General features: G+C 40.7%; 1 protein-coding gene across 1 annotated transcript in view; it reads right to left on the bottom strand.

Moving 5' to 3' along the window:
* The window catches only part of CSMD1 (CUB and Sushi multiple domains 1), a 1,583,970-nt gene that overhangs the window by 1,003,496 nt on the left and 562,510 nt on the right, over window positions 1-17,964 (bottom strand). The window contains exon 4 of the mRNA XM_048226225.2: window positions 3,005-3,199. Within this exon, the coding sequence (XP_048082182.1) occupies window positions 3,005-3,199 (195 nt within the window). The remainder of the gene's footprint in view (window positions 1-3,004; window positions 3,200-17,964) is intronic.

The raw sequence follows: 17,964 nt of genomic DNA, 5'->3' as shown, positions 1-17,964 counted from the left end.
GAAATTCATTTGTCTCCCCTAGATATACCACATCTACACATTTATAAGAATTAGGTCATTGATTTTTTTCTTGATGATTCAGTTACCCAATTCAATGACAAACTGTCGCAGCTTTCAAATTTGTTTCATAAAATAATTATATCTAATTTAATGCCCTTTGAATATGCTACTCGCCCAAGCACTGGGAAAAGCAAAATATAAACATTAATGTAATAATCTGTAATAAAGGAGAAAAAAATATATCCTGACAAATGTATATTAATATAGTTGGAATTTAATAAATTGGTGGCAGAATAAGCATGATTCTGGGCTTATTGTTATATTAACTTTGAGTTTATAAGGTTTATAATTGAGGAATTAGGAAAGACCCTTTGATTAAGAAGAAAGCTTCTTTGGGGAGGAAAGAAGTGGTTATGGCTACTGCTAATCCTTACTTTTTATATTTTCAAGTTTATAATGACTCTTATGTGATACTCAACATATTTCTATGCTTCTATTAGGTTCCAGAGGGAATCAGGTATAGCAGTAAGGGGAAAGAACTATAGACTAGGCTAAATTTTAATATAAAGAGGAATCAAGGGTAGAGTTACAAAATTTGTATGACTATCTACTATCTCCTGGGAGGTTAGAAACTGGTTCAAGAAACAACGTTAAGACGTTATGTTCAAATATAAAATGGTAACAAAATGAATGCTATAGGCAGAAGGTCTTTCCTTTTGAAGCAATCTCAGAGGAGGCTGCAATGTAAGAAATGACAGAAATTTGGACTTAAGTGTAAACTTGATAAATTAGTAAGATTTATGGCCCTAAGGGAGATAAAAAGGTAAACTGTGTAACAGGGTAAAAACACCAAAAGTTTGGGATTAAGCATGGAGTGGTACGTTGGGAAAGAATTCTTAGGGGAAAAAGAAGAGAACCCTGGTGTGTAGGGTTTGCCAATTTCTGCGGTGTAAACCCTCCCCCCACGGTGACATCCAGTTCTCCTCAGGGTGTGAGGAATGCAGAGCAGAAGGGATGTTACAATCAGTGGTTTTGAGGAAAGCCAGCACTCTTGAGCCCTGGCAGGACATTGTCTGTGGGGAGAAATGCTTCAAGTCTGTGATTGGAAGCACTGACAGTTGACATTCACAGTTCAGTCCAGCCAAGGTTATCCTGGGGCATGTCAGTAGCCAGGATGAAGACCTGGCACTTGACTCCTGTTGAGTCACTGAAGGGGCCTGGCTGAGGGAGAAAGGTGGTGAGCAAGCTGTGTGTGCTGGAAAGGATCTTCAGGGAGTAGGATGCAGGATGGACGCCAAGATTCTACACATGGAGCTCATGTAACCAACTTGAAGTGGGTCTGGGTGAAAAGAAAAAAAATGAGAAGTGGAAGTGTGGAGTGCAGATGGGAACAGAGATGAGCGAAGGACAGCTGGAAAGGAAAAAGCTAGCGTACGGGGAATAAGAGAACAAAGCTGCAGGAGCTGCCATGTTTATCCAGAGTGGAAGGGAACAATGGTGGGGACAAGGAAGAGAGCATATACTTAGGATATCCCAGCAGCACTATCCTTAAATAGGATCAGTTAGTTGAGGAGAATCAATAAAAACAAGGCTAAAGGAACAAAGGTCTGGATTTTGAGTACACTGCTCTTTTGACAAAATGGAAAATAATAGCGGTAAGGAAAAAGAGGAGGGCAGGAGAGAGATAATGGACTTCAGAAACATGCAGAGGAAAAAAGCATTTCCAGAGGAAAAACAGACACTTGGAATAGAAGATATTCCCAGTAGGATTTTCTCCAGGGTGGAGGAATAATGTGAACACGCTATGCGTGAACTCCATCAACTAGGAGCTAGAACACCACGGGCAAGTCACATTTCCTAACCGCGGATTCCTCAGCTGCAAAAGGAGTCTGCAATCAAATGCCTGCTTGAGAAGACGAAACATGAAACAGCTGAAGGGATCAGCTTATACTGGCTACCAGCGGGAGTTCCAGCAGCAGGAGTGTAGCACTGGTAGAAATACACCACTGCATGTAGTTAGCACCTGGGAGATCTTAGGGGCCTACAACATTGAACGGAAGACTATTTGAGAAAAGGCAAGTATCCATTAAGTAGCATAGACTGAGCTAGAAGCCGTGTGAGGTCTCAGATTTGCACGGCTATGAGCATGGATTAGAAGTCAGACGTGGGAGTGCGTCTCAACGCATCATATGCTGTCTGTCTCTGGGACCTGTTGAAAATACAATTTGTGTTTATCTGTTAAACGAGTGTCTATAGTTATTATTTCCATGGTTGTTATGAGTATTGATATGATCATGTAAAGCGTTCAGCAGGTTTTCTGGCCTCACAGCGAGGCCTTAATGGAGGTTGGCTACACTTTTATCTTTGAAACCCTAAGATGCATTTTTCTCAGGAAAGTCAGAATTTAAGAGGTGTCGTCGGCTCTTTCCTAAACTTATTGGAGCAGTAAAATAATGTTATGGAAAAGGCTTAAAAAATCACAGGGTGTATCAGGAAGGTAATTCTAACCTCGCCCCAAATCATGGCGCCGAGCACTTGGCTATAGTGTGTTCTGTCACGATCACCTTATTTCAAAGGCCTAAGAGTGTTGAAAGAGTCCTTAAAAGGGATCCTTTAATTATCAAGGCATATTTGTCATTTTTAGCGAGAAAAAAGATAAAAAAGGAGCCACCACATCAAGAAGGACATAAATGTGCACGGTAAATCCTAGAATGCTAGGACAGCAAGTGATAACATTATGCAGAAGGCCATAGAACTTGAGAAACAGAAGGAAGAAAAATGTGGGTATTTAAGGAACACATCTAAGTTTGTTATTGGCTTTATCGGGTCTAGTCATGGCTCCTTAGGTCTCATGGAACATGACTTCTAGGAACAGAATAAGCTAGCACAGCAAGACCCAGAGGGATGTGAATTCTTTTCGTTTAGTGGAAACTTCTATGCCATCAGTACCAAAGCCACTTATTTATTCTGGGTTCATAACACCGTCTGGTCATCTGGTACTCACCCCTGCAAAACGGAGCCGGGAAGTCCCAGGAAGCACCATTCCCAGGGCTGACGATGCAGGTGAGAATCGCATGGCCTTCCAAGATATAGCCAGAGAGACAGCTGTACCGGATCTTGTCTCCTATGTTGAACCTTGTTCCGTGCAGAACTCCTTTCAGGATTTCCCCAGGATTTCCACATGTGTGGCTAGGTAAAACTATGGAGAAAAAAAAAAAAAGTTAAAGATATTTCTATCGAGATCAATTCCTACCACAAAACACACACTGCATTTGAACGATTCATATTAGCAAACCAGGCATAAACACATTTTCATTTTGCCTGAAAAAAATACAGAAAATGTATTCATGTTTTAGAATATCTACCATTTAACCATGTGTAAAGATCCTTTAAAAGTATAAATTAATGCGGTTTGAGAAGAGGGAAAAATACAGTTTTGCTTAGATTCTGCGTTCTAGCCGATGTCTGAATTATTTTTCTGATTATGAGATCGTACAGGCTCATGGAGTTAGCAGCAACGTAACAAGTAGGGAAATGAGCATCTGAAAAAGTGGGGTCAGAAATACCGCAGGAATGAATATTCATGCCATGTTGATCCTTCTTCCTTTAGGACCAACACTACCAAATACGCATCGCTAATCAATGTTTAATCAATGTTTGTTGGACAAACAACTGAATTAAAGAATAAATTGAAGATTTCATCCGTTAATCTAGCAGCCTTAAAAAAAATGCACCACTATTATTTTCCAACGTGGCTGTTAGGCTTCATGCATTTATAAGGGTCTGGTTCACAATGAAGTTTTACCTGTAATAGTTTTGACAAAGCAGGTCGGTAAGAAAGCCTTGAATCTGTTCTTTCTGGACCTGCTCACTTTCTATGTTGAGAGCATCCTCTGCCTAATTCAACTGCCTTGAAACCTCATCAACGGGAGGACATTCCATACTCAGAACGTAATTTTGAACTTAACTGATTCACCATTAGGTTAAATGGATCAAGTTGATGATTGTTGGTTACTATCTAGATTTTTCTGGTTTAAATTTAGCATATGATCAGCAAGTCAGAGCTCTCATGAAGTAGGGAAATAAACCAAGGAGACTGCTACTTAAAAAAGAAATGATTTCAGGGTCCTGGGATGAAGCCTCACATGAGGCTTCCTGCTCAGTGGGGAGTCTGCTTATCCCTCTCCCTTTGCCCCTCCCCCTGCTCATGCTCTCTCTCACTCACTGTCTCTCAAATAAAGAAAATCTTTAAAAAAAAAAAATGATATCCAAAAAAGCATTTCCAGTAAACAAATTATTTTATGTCTGTATCTTTTTTTTCTTTTTAACATTGACCTGGGGGGGTGGATTTCAATATATGTACAAAGGAATGCAAACTATTGTTTTCTTTGTTTGTAAACTGATAAATAAAACTTTCCCAGTGAAGGAGAAGGGAATTTCAGGGATTTCTAAAATGATTTTTATTACTTTATTTTATTACTCAATTACTTAAATAGATACAAACTAAGCTATGTAGAAACACTTAGAAAACAAGTATTACAACTTAGATATGTAATAGACATGTTCATGAAATCAGTGTTTACATAGTCAAAGTGTGCTCAGTTCTAGATTAAAAAAAAAGTTTGTGAAACCAGTCTGCAAAAACCTATTAGCACAATAGAAAATAATTCACTATAATCCACAATTTTGTCTTTTATAAAAAAGAAAATCTGTATTTAATTCCACATTCACTATCACTAAGGCATGTTTAAAAACACAGTTTGCCATTTAGCTGTCTCTGGCTCTTCTAAGGTAGAAAGTTTCAGTTTGATCTTGGAGGAGCACTTCAGTGGATGACCCAGGACATCTGCCAGCCAGCAGGAGCTGGGGATCTGATAGCCGGAGACAGGGAAGGCAGGGGCTGAATTACTATCACCAATGGGAAACGAGAGATGGGTTTGGGAGAAATATACACATAAGAATGCTTTTGGTATTTTCCTTCCTGGTCCAAGAATATTTAGAATTCATAAATCCTTCCTTGCCTTTTTTTTTTTTTAAAGATTTTATTTATTTATTTGACAGAGAGAGAAAGAGATTGAGCACAAGCAGGGGGGGTGGCAGGCAGAGGTAGAAGGAGAAGCTGGCTCCCCACTTAGCAGGGAGTCTGACCTGGGGCTCGATCCCAGGACCCTCAGATCATGACTTGAGGTGAAGGCAGATGACTAACCAACTGAGCCACCCAGGCACTCATCTTGTTTTGTTTTTTTTTTTTTTTAAGGGGCCTTTATTATTTGCATGAAGTGGTGCAAAGACTTCTTATTAGAAGGTACATAAATTCACTTTAGCGTGTATCCAGACAAATTGTTTCCCGAAAGACAAGTGTTATCCATGTAAATCTATCAAAAACTTTAAAACCTGCTCCAGAGCCACAACATGTGACAGCTTTCAGAACCGGAAAACCCCATGAGCCATTCTGAAAGCTGAATGTGGCTGACATAACTTTCCTATCCATGTATCTGTTGAAAATAGCAAGAAATCATTTTTAACGGTTAGTTTTAACACAGATAACATAATAGACTTTTGTACAGAAAGACCAGAGTAACAAAAATACAATACGAAAGATTTCACGCGATGTTGCTGCTGCAAGAGCAAAGGTCCGTCTATCTATGCAATACCTATTTGCTACATTGAAAGTAGACTGAAGATGTCATATGTAAAACTTGGCTGTGCAGTCATATTGCTAGGAAGTGTGGAATTGCCTGGACTTTGAAACGTTTAAGGGGAAAAAAAAAAATCATCCCTGGAAACAAGGATCTCCCAAAGCGGGCCTCTGAAAAGAAAACATCCGTGTCTTAAAACTTTTAACAGAGTTGAGCGCAGTATTTGGAAACAGACAACTGTTGGCATTCAGAAAGAAAAATAATTTTGGCCATTCTGGATCATCAAGCTAGGAGAGCCATCTGTAATATTAGATGTTCAAAGTGACTGACCGCCACAGAAAACAAAGAGTAAATGGACAGCGTCCTTGTGCCTACAATGAAATCGCGGCTCAAACAGTGTAGATGATATAAAGGATCTTTCTGAGGGGCAGCTGCAGATTTCCAGGGAGACAGTGGCTGTTGGTGGCAATCATGCCCATTAAAGCCGTGGGCAGAGATGGGCCTCTCTGTGTCTGGGCCGTGCCAGGCTCCCCTTCTTCTGCAAACTGTTCCCTGGCACCTTAGACTAGTATAAACATCCCTTTTTTTTGGTTCTTTTCCACAGACTTTGTCTTTATTTTAACACCTTGACAATTGCGTTCAAATTTGGAAAATGTTCACTCAACAGTTATTATTTGCACAGCTTTGTTTTCAACTGACAATAAAATGGAATGGAAAAAGGAGCAGAGTTAAGACTGTTCTTTTGCTCTTATTAGCTCAGTTAATCTACTAAAAATATGTCGCCATCAGTATTTATTTCACAGGGGACAGTGTGAGGATTGAATGAGACAATGCAAGTCTCAAATACCCGCTCTATGTGTCTCAGTCATTGGACTTGGTTGCAAACACCTGCCTCCGGTGTGGACCTTGAATTGCTCTTCCATCCATCTCTACATATTGTGTCTAAAATAACGTCTAGGGGCGCCTGGGTGGCACAGCGGTTAAGCGCCTGCCTTCGGCTCAGGGCGTGATCCCGGCGTTCTGGGATCGAGCCCCACGTCAGGCTCCTCCACTGTGAGCCTGCTTCTTCCTCTCCCACTCCCCCTGCTTGTGTTCCCTCTCTCGCTGGCTGTCTCTATCTCTGTCAAATAAATAAATAAAATCTTTAAAAAAAAGTAAAATAAAATAAAATAAAATAACGTCTAGCTCTCAGCAGGAGCTTGATAAATGTATATCTGCTCAACCAGTTGGTAAATATGAATATTAATAATAAAGCATCTCATGTATTCTTCTAGATATATGTGCAAGGTTCACATAGTCTGTAGCTTCATGGGAACAGAGAAAAAGCTAATGAGTGTTCAAGAACCAACAGAACAAAGTGACATTTCAGAAACAATGAATCAGCCACAAATTGTCACTTTCAGCCACTTTTTACCACATTTACCTAAACACGTAAATAGGACTCAGAGGGTTAAAATGAATTTACATTTTTTAAGGCAAAGTAACTTAGCAAATGGGAAAAAGTGATTTTTGACTAACTTTTAAAGTTTAAACTCACTGGTTGGTAGGACAAAGTTATAAATTTATGATTTGGGGAATGAGTATTTTTTTGCCAATCGACTTGATTTTAGAAAAAAAATATTAAAATTTTAATGTGAACAATGCCAATGAAGAAATAGAAATAACTGAGGAAGAATGAAAATATTTACTTTCCGTTGCAAACAAAATGGCAAAAATGTGCACATTATAGAAGCATGATCAAAGTAATTTGACCATTATCAAAATACCCTAAATTGCAAAAAATGGATGAAAGTGATTACAGGTCTTCACGAAGGTTTAAGACAAAGACATGTAAAGCTTGCCAACACACACACACACACACACACACACACACACACACACAAATCCAGGGGCTGGGAAAGACTAATTTAACATAAACTCAATCCGAATGGCATTTCTGCCAATTTCATTTTAACTAATTTTTTACCCAGTTTCCCTGAAGATAGTGAATGTCCCTTTGTGTCTCCCATGGTAACGAGTACACATTAAGTATTTAGTAAATACTTATTGAATTGACTTGAACTCTAGTTTTAACTCCCTTAAATCCTCCCTTGAAGTAATTTGCACTCTTTCCCATGGATGCTTCAAGAAAGAAATTCTTATTTGCGTAATGGGAATTCAGCATCCAGTGCATACATTTGGTAATGGGAAAGCATTTCTTGAAAGGAGCTCTGGGCACAGTTCCTCCTTCTCAGGGCAGGTCTCATTCCACCAGACCGCGTGAAGCCAAGTTTGTACACCCAGGGCTTGAAACACAGGCTGCCATTCTAATTACACTCATGGAAATTCCCTCCATAGCGCATTTGATTTGGCAAGTGTATGTGGTCACAACTCAGGGACTTCATTAGGCTTTCACAGCAACCTTTACCCCAACTGTTTAAGTGATGAAATGGATGTCATATCAACTCCCTTTCCAGGAGAAAAGCAAAAACATGATGCTGAAATAAAATACAGCATTCATATTCATTATCAACGGGACAAAAGGCTACTGAACAGAAGTTTGAAATTCATCAGAGGACAGGCAGCATTTTTCACAGCTTGTGCACAATCAATGAAATGTCACTGGATGCAATCATTTGGAAACCAGGTCCCACAGGGTCTATGTCAGAAGATTTGTTTACACTTTGCCTTTCCAGGAGTCTCCCCACAGCTTAAAGAAATAAAACTTCAAATACCCACATGACGTACAACACTTGAAATGCAAACTAAGGAGTGGAGATGTGTCTGCATCCAGGGACTGTTGGCTCTGCGCCCCCTCCCACAGCTTTGGGAAAGGATTAGAAAAATAGGGTTATCTAATTTTCAGAAACACTTTAAAAATCAGATTTTCAAATCTTTTTTTTTTTTTTAAAGATTTTATTTATTTATTCGACAGAGATAGAGGCAGCCAGCGAGAGAGGGAACACAAGCAGGGGGGGTGGGAGAGGAAGAAGCAGGCTCATAGCAGAGGAGCCTGATGTGGGGCTCGATCCCAGATCGCCGGGATCACGCCCTGAGCCGAAGGCAGACGCTTAACTGCTGTGCCACCCAGGCGCCCCCCAGATTTTCAAATCTTGACACCTGACGTCTATTCTCGGTATGGACTCTAAATCATGGACGGATGTTAAAGCAAGAGAATGGAGAGAGGGAAGTGACGTGAGAAAGACCACGGGTATTGTTTAGTACACAGCAGTAACATAATACCTCCCTTTCCAGAGTCACTTTCTTTGTGGCGGAGAAAGAGTGAGGGAAAAATGCTGTATGAATACTATTACTTTGAAAAGTGACAGGAGCTACAGGAGTGAATGAAAAGACAATGTGAGTTTTATGTATATTTCCAGGTGGAAAGTGGTAAGATTTGGCCAAGTTAGAAAGGAAAGATCATCTCTAAGGGAAGCAGTTGTAGCAAGTGAACATACAGCAAGGGGAGTGTATCGTGTGGCAGGTTATGGGAAGGAGACGGGCTAGCACACAGACTTGCGTTTCCACTTCAGAAACAGACTGCAATTTTGGGTGAATGACTTAAATCTCAGTTTCTGTGTCTTGAAAGGAGGGATGACAAGTAAAACCGATGGGTGGGTGTGTGTGAAACATAAATGAAATAATGCAGATTGAACAGTTAACAGGACGTCTGAAATGGAAGGAGGGATTAATATATGTTCACAATTCTTATTTTCCCCAGTTCTAGAGCAGCATGGAAGTTTTAGGGAAATAACAGAAATTTGCAAGTATCCAGTGCTTCTAATATATACCAACTTCCAGAAACAATAAAGCTAGAAAAAGTTTGTGGGGGGGGTGCCTTAGTAGCTCAGTCATTAAGCGTCTGCCTTCAGCTCAGGGTGTGATCCCAGCGTTCTGGGATCAAGCCCCACATCAGGCTTTTCTGCTGAGAGCCTGCTTCTTCCTCTCCCACTCCCCCTGCTTGTGTTCCCTCTCTTGTTGGCTGTCTCTCTGTCAAATAAATAAATAAAATCTTTAAAAAAAAAAAAAAAGAAAAGAAAAATTCTGTGGAAACCAATATTGTCATTAAAATGGGAAACCAAGGAGAAAGGCACCCCAGTTCTATTCTTAGTCATATTAATTCTACTTTACTACTCCTGCTTTATTATAATAATAGTAATAACTTATACAGCACATACTATGAGCTAGACACTGTTTTAAGTGGTTTATATGTAATAACAGTATGTATGAAGTAAGTACTATTATTATCCTATTTTTATAAAGGAAGGTACTGTGGCACAGAGAAGTTAAGTAATTTCTCCACGGCCACACAGCTGGCAACTACTGGTGGTAGGATTTGGACATGGTGGATCCAGATTTTCTACTCTTCAGCACTACAATAAACTTTCTTATGAAAATGTCAACATCAAAAGAAATAATAAAGATAAAATGTCTTCAAATCTGTAGTGTTCAAGCAAAGGCTTGATATAATAACATGGGTTATCATATCACTTAACTTTCTGCAATGGACCCTTTTACGGTCTTCCTGTTTTTTGTTGGTATTGTTGTTTTATTTGAGTGGGCTCAATATCCACCATGCAGCCCAGCACGAGGCTCGAACTCATGACCCCGAGATCAAGACCTGAGCTGAAATCAAGAGTTGGACGCTCAACCAACTGAGTCATCCAGACACCCCTCATGGTCTTCTATTTTTAAGTCAAAGGCAAACGCTGTCTAAACTCTTCCGACCTGGAGCTGCTGGGCCTTTGCCATTCCAAACAACACAGGCATTAATCCAGGTGTAAGTTACTGAAAAACTATGACAAAAAGAGTTAAATAAAAAATGAAGAGTTACCTATTGAGGAGGAAGCAGCAAACTTAGGAAGATTTTATAGATGGTGACCCAGCAAAAGAAAATGCATAAATATGACCATGATGGCCAACGATGCAATATGATAAAGTTCATTCTGAACATATTATGCTCTTTGTTTTAAAATATGTGGAGTGTGTCCAAGGGCATATCCTAGAGTCAGCAACAAAAAAAGGACCAGAAAAGTCACTAGGTTTCTTCTGACTGGGGAAGTAACAGTGGAGGGAGCTGAAAGAAAAGAGAATGGGAGCCCACGGTTAAATCCTCTGGAATACTCAAAATTAAGAAGTCAGGCAATCATTCAACTCAATAGAAAAATGACCAAAAGTTAAGAGTAAGACCAAACAGAGAGCCCCGGAGTCAAGCTGAGAAACAATCATGGACACATGGAAGCCTGGTAATATCAAAGGTTGAAAATTCATCATAAGTGATTGAGATACAAAAAGAGCATAGCAGTAAGGAACAACACAAGATGTACTTTTCAATTTTCATGGAATTGTCAAAGAAGAAATGGCATGTACATCAATTTTATCAGGTCCATTTGCATATACTGTAGCCACATTGTAGATTATAGACATGGTCATTAACTTGTAAATAATTTTTATGACCATTTTTCTTTCTTCTTCTCTAAAGTGAAGTTTATATTCAACAAATGGATGTTCAGTTGATTACAAATGTCTCAATATTTATGTAAAGATAAGGTGAAAGTAGTTCTAAAATCTGCAAAGGAAATTTAAACAAATATGACCACAAGTCCTCGTACGTGTTCCCTTAGTGAGAGCAAGGTAACTAGCAACAACTCAAGACCTGCTCAGTATGATGTTTGCCCCAGGCCAAATACCACTCTGCTGGATCTTTAACACATGATATTCATGTAACGAGGATAACACGTCCATTCCAGAGGTTAATATTGCACTAAATACCATGAGGAGTGGTTAACAAATTCAATTAAATCGATTCTAGGAATCAGCTCCAAACTCTATCTCAGTCATGGCTCATTTAGTAATTCAAACAAAGAAGGACTAAAAACTCACTAGAACACTTCCTCTTTTGGCTAAGTTGGGGTATCAAGGGTTGGATTTCCCTTCCTGCCTTAACCAAGTTAAAGAAAAAAAAAAGTTAAAATTTATAAAGAAAACGGCCCTCAAAGCATTGGACATCATGCACTGCTGGAACATGATCCCTGAGAGATGGGAAATAAAGGAGAGTGTCCCTACCATTTCTCTGGCTTTATTGCCTGGAGAGACTTACACACCCAAGGCAAAGGGCATGGACACCCAGGCTGACCCAGCAGTCTCCCTGAATGAGGACACGGAAAGGAGAATGTGAGCAAGAGAAGGAAGCTAAAAGTCACAGTCACAGGAAGGCCCCCGGAGATCGGCAGAGAGCCCTGTTGCATTCCAGGTGAGTACTGACCCATGTATATAAGGACAATTACTCAAGGCTAGTGAAAGAATGACCAAAAGATCATAGGTAATAGTGTCCAGAATGCTCACGGAGCTAAGACTGTCTGTCCCCAGCAGTCAGAGCAGAATTCTTCTTCTCACTGGGCAGAGAACAGAGTACAGAGAAACCTTAGGGGTGGGGGAAAAAAATCACTCTAGAGTAAGTGTTGCCTAGGTCACTTCTTCAGAAATATTAAAAGCACAAGATCAGAGTAGGGTGAGGCTAGCAAGGTGCCTAGCTCCTCCTGTCTGGGTCACAGAGCCAGGTCCACCACCCGCATAGACTGGAGGTGAGTGACCACCTACTTAAAATGGTCACCCCATACTCTTGACTTCCCTCTCCCTTCATCCAGTCTTCAAAAGCAATCTCTGTAAGGACCAGACAGTTACAAGAAATTTAACTACATCCAAAAAGAAAACTCAAGAAAATTTTTGGGAATACAAAAATATCCCACACCCACCAAAATAAGATTCCCCAGGTCTGGCATCCAGTCAAGAATTATTAAGCTTGCAAAAAAGCAAGAAAATACTATCCATAATGAGGGGTGGAAAAAAAAAAAAAAAAACAGCAAACTTAACCAGAAGTGACACAGGTGGTTCGATTAGTAGGCAACATCAAAACAAGTATAAAAATTGCACTCCATGTGCTCAAGCAAGTTAACTAAACATAGGAAAGAAGAACAGGTAGAGATGGTGAGATTAAAGAATAAAATCACTGTCACTCTGACTTTAAAAAACACACTTGAAATATAAAGACACAAGTAGATAGAAGCGAAATGATGGGAAGCATAACAAAAAGAACAGTAACATTCATCAAAAGCAGACTCAAGTTGCTATGTTAATATCACACACAACAGTTTTAATGCAAAGAATATTACCAGGAATGAAGAAGCTTATTTTATGATGATATAAGAGTGAACGTAGCAGTCCTAAACATGTATGCGCTTAATAACAAAGCTCCAAAGCGCATGATGTAAATACTGATAGAACTGCAAGAAAAACAATGGGTAAAACCAAATTACAGCTGGAGATTTCCACACGAGCCTCGTAACTGAATGAGCGAGCATGCAGAAAACCAGTCAGGATATGGCAGGCTTGCACGGCCCTTGCCATCCCCTTCTAATTAATTAATGCTTCAATAAGAAGTCACAAGGGATATTTGAAAATATTTGAACAGGTTGAAATGGTAAAATGGCACATTGCAGTTGTGGGATGCATCAAAAACTATGCTTCGATGGAAATTTATAGCATACAGCATTTATAACCTAAAAGAAGAAAGTTCTCAAACAAATCTCTTTAGCTTCTATCATGAATAACTGGAGAAGAGAAAGCCAATTAACCCAAAGAAATAAACACGGATGACAAAAATAGACATCATTCCTCAGTAATGCTATTAAAAGATAATGTTAATATATTTCACGCCCCCTCCTCCAAGAAGTGCTCACTGCATTCCAAATTGTGATTAGTGATGAGGCTGCAAGTGTGAAGGTGCCACAAATCCTGCTCCAGAGGTGGCCTGAGGTCTGGGAGGTGGTGCATGAGTACACAAGCGAGTACAGCTGTCCTCACAACTCATGCAGAATCTTGTACAAAGTCCCATGAGAGGAAGGAGTAGTGAAGGTCTAAACAAAGGAAATGTCTCCATGTCTGTCTCAAGCCGACTTCTGGAGAAGCCAAACATGAAGCCAGGAGACAGGAAATGCTTTATATGCTATGGTCAATCCTCACACCTTTCCAAAAGAGGCATTATTCCAGCTCTATCTGCAAAGAAGGTGAGACCAAGAGAAGTTGAAGATCTTGGCTGAGCGAACACAGGTGAGCCCACACCTCTGTGAACCCTATGATATTATCGTGTCACAATTGTGTTGATATAATTGAAAAGCTTTTAAATAAAAAAAAAAATGTTAGAAATTATTTGGGGATAGTTTAATACAAAACAAAACAAAACAAAACAAAACAACAACAAAAAAGCTGAAGAACCAGGAACTGGGTTCTTGTTCTCACTAGCTGTCTGTCTCCCTCTGTGGTATCCTATTTTCTTTTCCATCTTAATAGTAACAAACACAATGAGAAGTAGGATGACTCATCCATTATAAAAGTTTAAGATGTTGCACAACAGCCAGGATTTCAAATGTAAGTTCTGAGGTCTTTCTCAATGCTTCTTCCTGCAAATTGAAAAATGTGAATGCCAAGGGGAGATCTGAGAAAGCATCTTAGAAAATTAATGCAAAATTTAAAGATTAAACAGAATGCAGCGCTCATTTCCCATTTCCTTAGTAGGACACTAAGACAAGCTACAGAAACACCCACTCAACTTTCTTACATTCCAAACTCTATGGTTCTTGACCATAAGAGAGGCTCAGCTCAATGTAATTACAGAGCCACATCTCAGAGGCCAGTGACCCCCCCCCACCAGAGCAGGGAAGAGATTGCCAGTGATTCTACCACTGATGAGCTGAGTCACTGGAAGCATAACTTAATCTAGGCCTCCTCTGTTTCTCCAGTGAAGTGAGCAAAGCCACAGCCTCACTTCCCGGGAGTGACTGTTGACATGGAGCTTTGGAAGTAGGTTTACCTGGAAGTGCTTGCAGGATACACCTGATGGGGAGGGAAGGAAGCCGGAGTGAAGGAAATGAACTGCAGTGCAGTCATGACAAAGGCCTCAGCCCATCCCACGGGGAGCCCTGGGACTGAGCTGGCTGCTCAGTGCTGCCTCAAATTAGAGAGGCCAGAGCCTTCCCAGTAGCACAGCCCAGTGTTAGATGTGGGCTGCTCCCTGGGCAGGGGTCACCTGAGACAAGGCAGCTTTCTCAGGCTGAGATCAATTCCTGGAGCTGGTCTCAGCCGAGAGCTTCTAGCTGCTGAACCCCCCCCCGCCCCCCGCCCCATGAAGGTCTAACTATTTTATTTATTTATTCATTTTTTAATTTCACTGTGGGATCTGAGACTAGCCATATTTAACATTGAGTATTAAGGTGTTTCTTAATTCCAGTGTTATACCTGAACTACCTTTAGGTTTAGAAGAAAAGTTGCTACAGAAATCTTTCAGGGTATTGCATGCAGGTAACAAAGAAGGTGGCGGGAAAGAAGGGGAGTGTGGTCTTTGTCCAAGTGGTGCCCTCAATACTGCCAACCTGGATGTGGAGAAGTGGGGTGGGGCAGGAGAGCTGGGGGCCTGGCTCAGAGGCGCGGAGACCATGGTCACGCAGCTGTAGGACGATCTAGCTTAGGAACAAAAAAGGAGACCATCTCTTATTTGTTCCAGCTTTACAAAGGAAGATGACCCTTGCAGGACTAGGCAGAAGGAAAGATTATCAGCTGTGTAGGATAGGAGCTGATGAAATGTTTCAAGGACACGATAATTTAAGACAGTGCTGCATTAGTACTCATCAATGGAAAGTGGCAACAGCAGGTGGAAGGTAACTAACTGGCTTGGAGCAGTCTGACAAGCTCCTGACACTGGAATCAAAATGCTGAGTGGAGCAGGAGGTGAGCAGCCCTACGAGCCTGAAGGAGAGCAAGCCGCCCCACAGGAAGCAGGTGCAGTCAGGGCTCCAACATAGAGTGTGCGACTTTTACAGAAGGAACCACAATAGTGTACCTGCTACTAGTAGGGACTTAGAAAAATGGCAAGTTTTCTGTAGGAGGAAGATGATAGCAGGAATAATGTTAAAGAGATAAACTGGCCCTCAAAGCAATAACTGCAAGATCCAAAGACCAAAATAAACCATGAGAACACAAGTGACCTATAAAATACAAAGACGGGATCACATACATGGAGGTGATTTCAGACATTCTAAGAGACAGTTTCATCAGCCGCTTTCCTTTTCAGGCTCTGGGCATTACTTTATTGCCTTTTTATTTTCTTAAAATAGGACCTTTAAGCCTATACTGATGTCCACATACACACATTTCTTATAAATTCCATAGAAAAATATACATTTGAGTAATTCAAATTAAACACATTAAATTCCTGTTTAAGAAAATGAACGTAATTTAAAACAATGGTTCTATAATTTTATTTAGATGGAAAATTTGGGTTTTATGAAGATTCAACTTTAAAATCACTTCTAATTTTAAGTTATTTGTGTAGAAAATAATAAAAGGTGTTTAACAATTTATAAAACCATGTGGCGTTATATGTTATTTCTAATTAATGAATTCTTGGCTGTCATTCAGTCTAACCTGATTTAATTTTTCTTTTATGTGCTGGCAGTTACCTTCTAAAAATAGTTGTAAATTGAAGTTATGGACATAAGCAGTTTCAGCTTACCAGGTGTTAGTATATTACTAATTTATGATTTTCATATTCATTTGAACCTAAAAGCTGTTTTCATGATTGCATTCATATTAATAGCTCAAAACTTTATTAAAAAGAGCATCTTTTGGGGAAAGTAAAGCATGTTTCTCTGACATGTACTATATATATGATAGCATTTATTTAAAAAATATATATATATATAGCAAACTTCAAGTTTTTTCTAATTTTTTTTTTTTAAAGATTTTATTTATTTATTCGACAGAGATAGAGACAGCCAGCGAGAGAGGGAACACAAGCAGGGGGAGTGGGAGAGGAAGAAGCAGGCTCCCAGCGGAGGAGCCCGATGTGGGACTCGATCCCAGAACGCTGGGATCACGCCCTGAGCCGAAGGCAGACGCTTAACCGCTGCGCTACCCAGGCGCCCCAAGTTTTTTCTAATTTCTAAACACGTTTTGTTCTAAATGATTCCATCATAACAAGGAACCAGTGTATGGATAAAATTAATATATAATATGAAGGTTAATTGTATTTTGTTTTAAAATCTTTTTGTGTCTATACATACATCAACATAACTATTTAAATTTAATTATCAGGCTGAGGAGGAGGGGAATGAGCAGTAATTAAATGGTGTGTACAGGGACACGAGGGGCTAGGTCCCTGAAATCCCACAGGATCCTGTGGGGCAGGTAAGAGAGATGAGCAGGAAAGGGATAAAGAAAGGGGGGGTAATCAGAAGGGGGAATGAAGCATGAGAGACTATGGACTATGAGAAACAAACTGAGGACCTCAGAGGGGAGGGGGGTGGGGAATGGGATAGACCGGTGATGGGTAGTAAGGAGGGCACGTATTGCATGGTGCACTCGGTGTTATACGCAACTAATGAATCATCGAGCCTTACATCGGAAACCGGGGATGTACTGTATGGTGACTAACATAATATAATAAAAAATCATTAAAAAAAAAAAAAAGAGAGAGAGATGAGCAGGTGAGGGGGAATCCAGGAGGGACGCTACTCTCTAACTCAGATCCCACACTCCCTTCTCATCCCAGAAACCTCACCGACTGCTAGGACTCAGCTCTGTGGAGTTGTCCCCTAGAGGAAACGGCCAGAACCCCAGTTAACGACGGCCCTTAATCTGGAAACAACTGCGCTGTGGCAATGGGTTCCACCTCCCTGCCGACATGGAGCAGCCCCACGCCTCATCATCCCCGCTCGGTTGCTCTCTGGCATGCATGCTGCCTGCTGACCATACCTTCCATCCCAGCCTCCGCCCTTGCTGATCTGTAAACTCCCGCCGCGGCAGGGGGCACCTCGCCCACTCCCACCATCCACTTACTCAACTGTCATTTCCATGTATGTGCACATTGGCTTAAGAACGGTTAATCCAGACCCCAGTGGGCGGAAACAACAAGCAACTTCCCACCCGCAGTACAACGCCATCGCCTTTGACTTTGATCTTGATGTTCATTGTCAAAGTCCCTTAGATGAGCACCTTGCCCCCCTCCTTCCCTCCACTTCTGTGACTCTAGCCTTAAGTTCACAGCACCTCCTTTTTCTAGCCCACTGTGACAGCCTCTTTGATATTAAACGTCCCTATTTCTGTGCACTGTACCATCCATTTTCAGCACGGCAAGAAGGGGACTTCAATGACACAAGTCAGATGTGTGGTCCTCCCTTACTGAATCCACTCCAGGGTCTTCTAGAGCAGGGGAAGAAACCCCAAACTCCGTTCCTGGGACTGCAACGCCCAGCATGGTCTAGCCCCTCACTATTTCTCTGACCGCAGCCCC

Source organism: Ursus arctos, unplaced genomic scaffold, assembly GCF_023065955.2.
Source record: "Ursus arctos isolate Adak ecotype North America unplaced genomic scaffold, UrsArc2.0 scaffold_27, whole genome shotgun sequence".
Classification (NCBI taxonomy): domain Eukaryota; kingdom Metazoa; phylum Chordata; class Mammalia; order Carnivora; family Ursidae; genus Ursus; species Ursus arctos.
The sequence above is the reverse complement of the archived record's forward strand: the minus strand, read 5'-3'. Positions and strand labels throughout refer to the sequence as shown.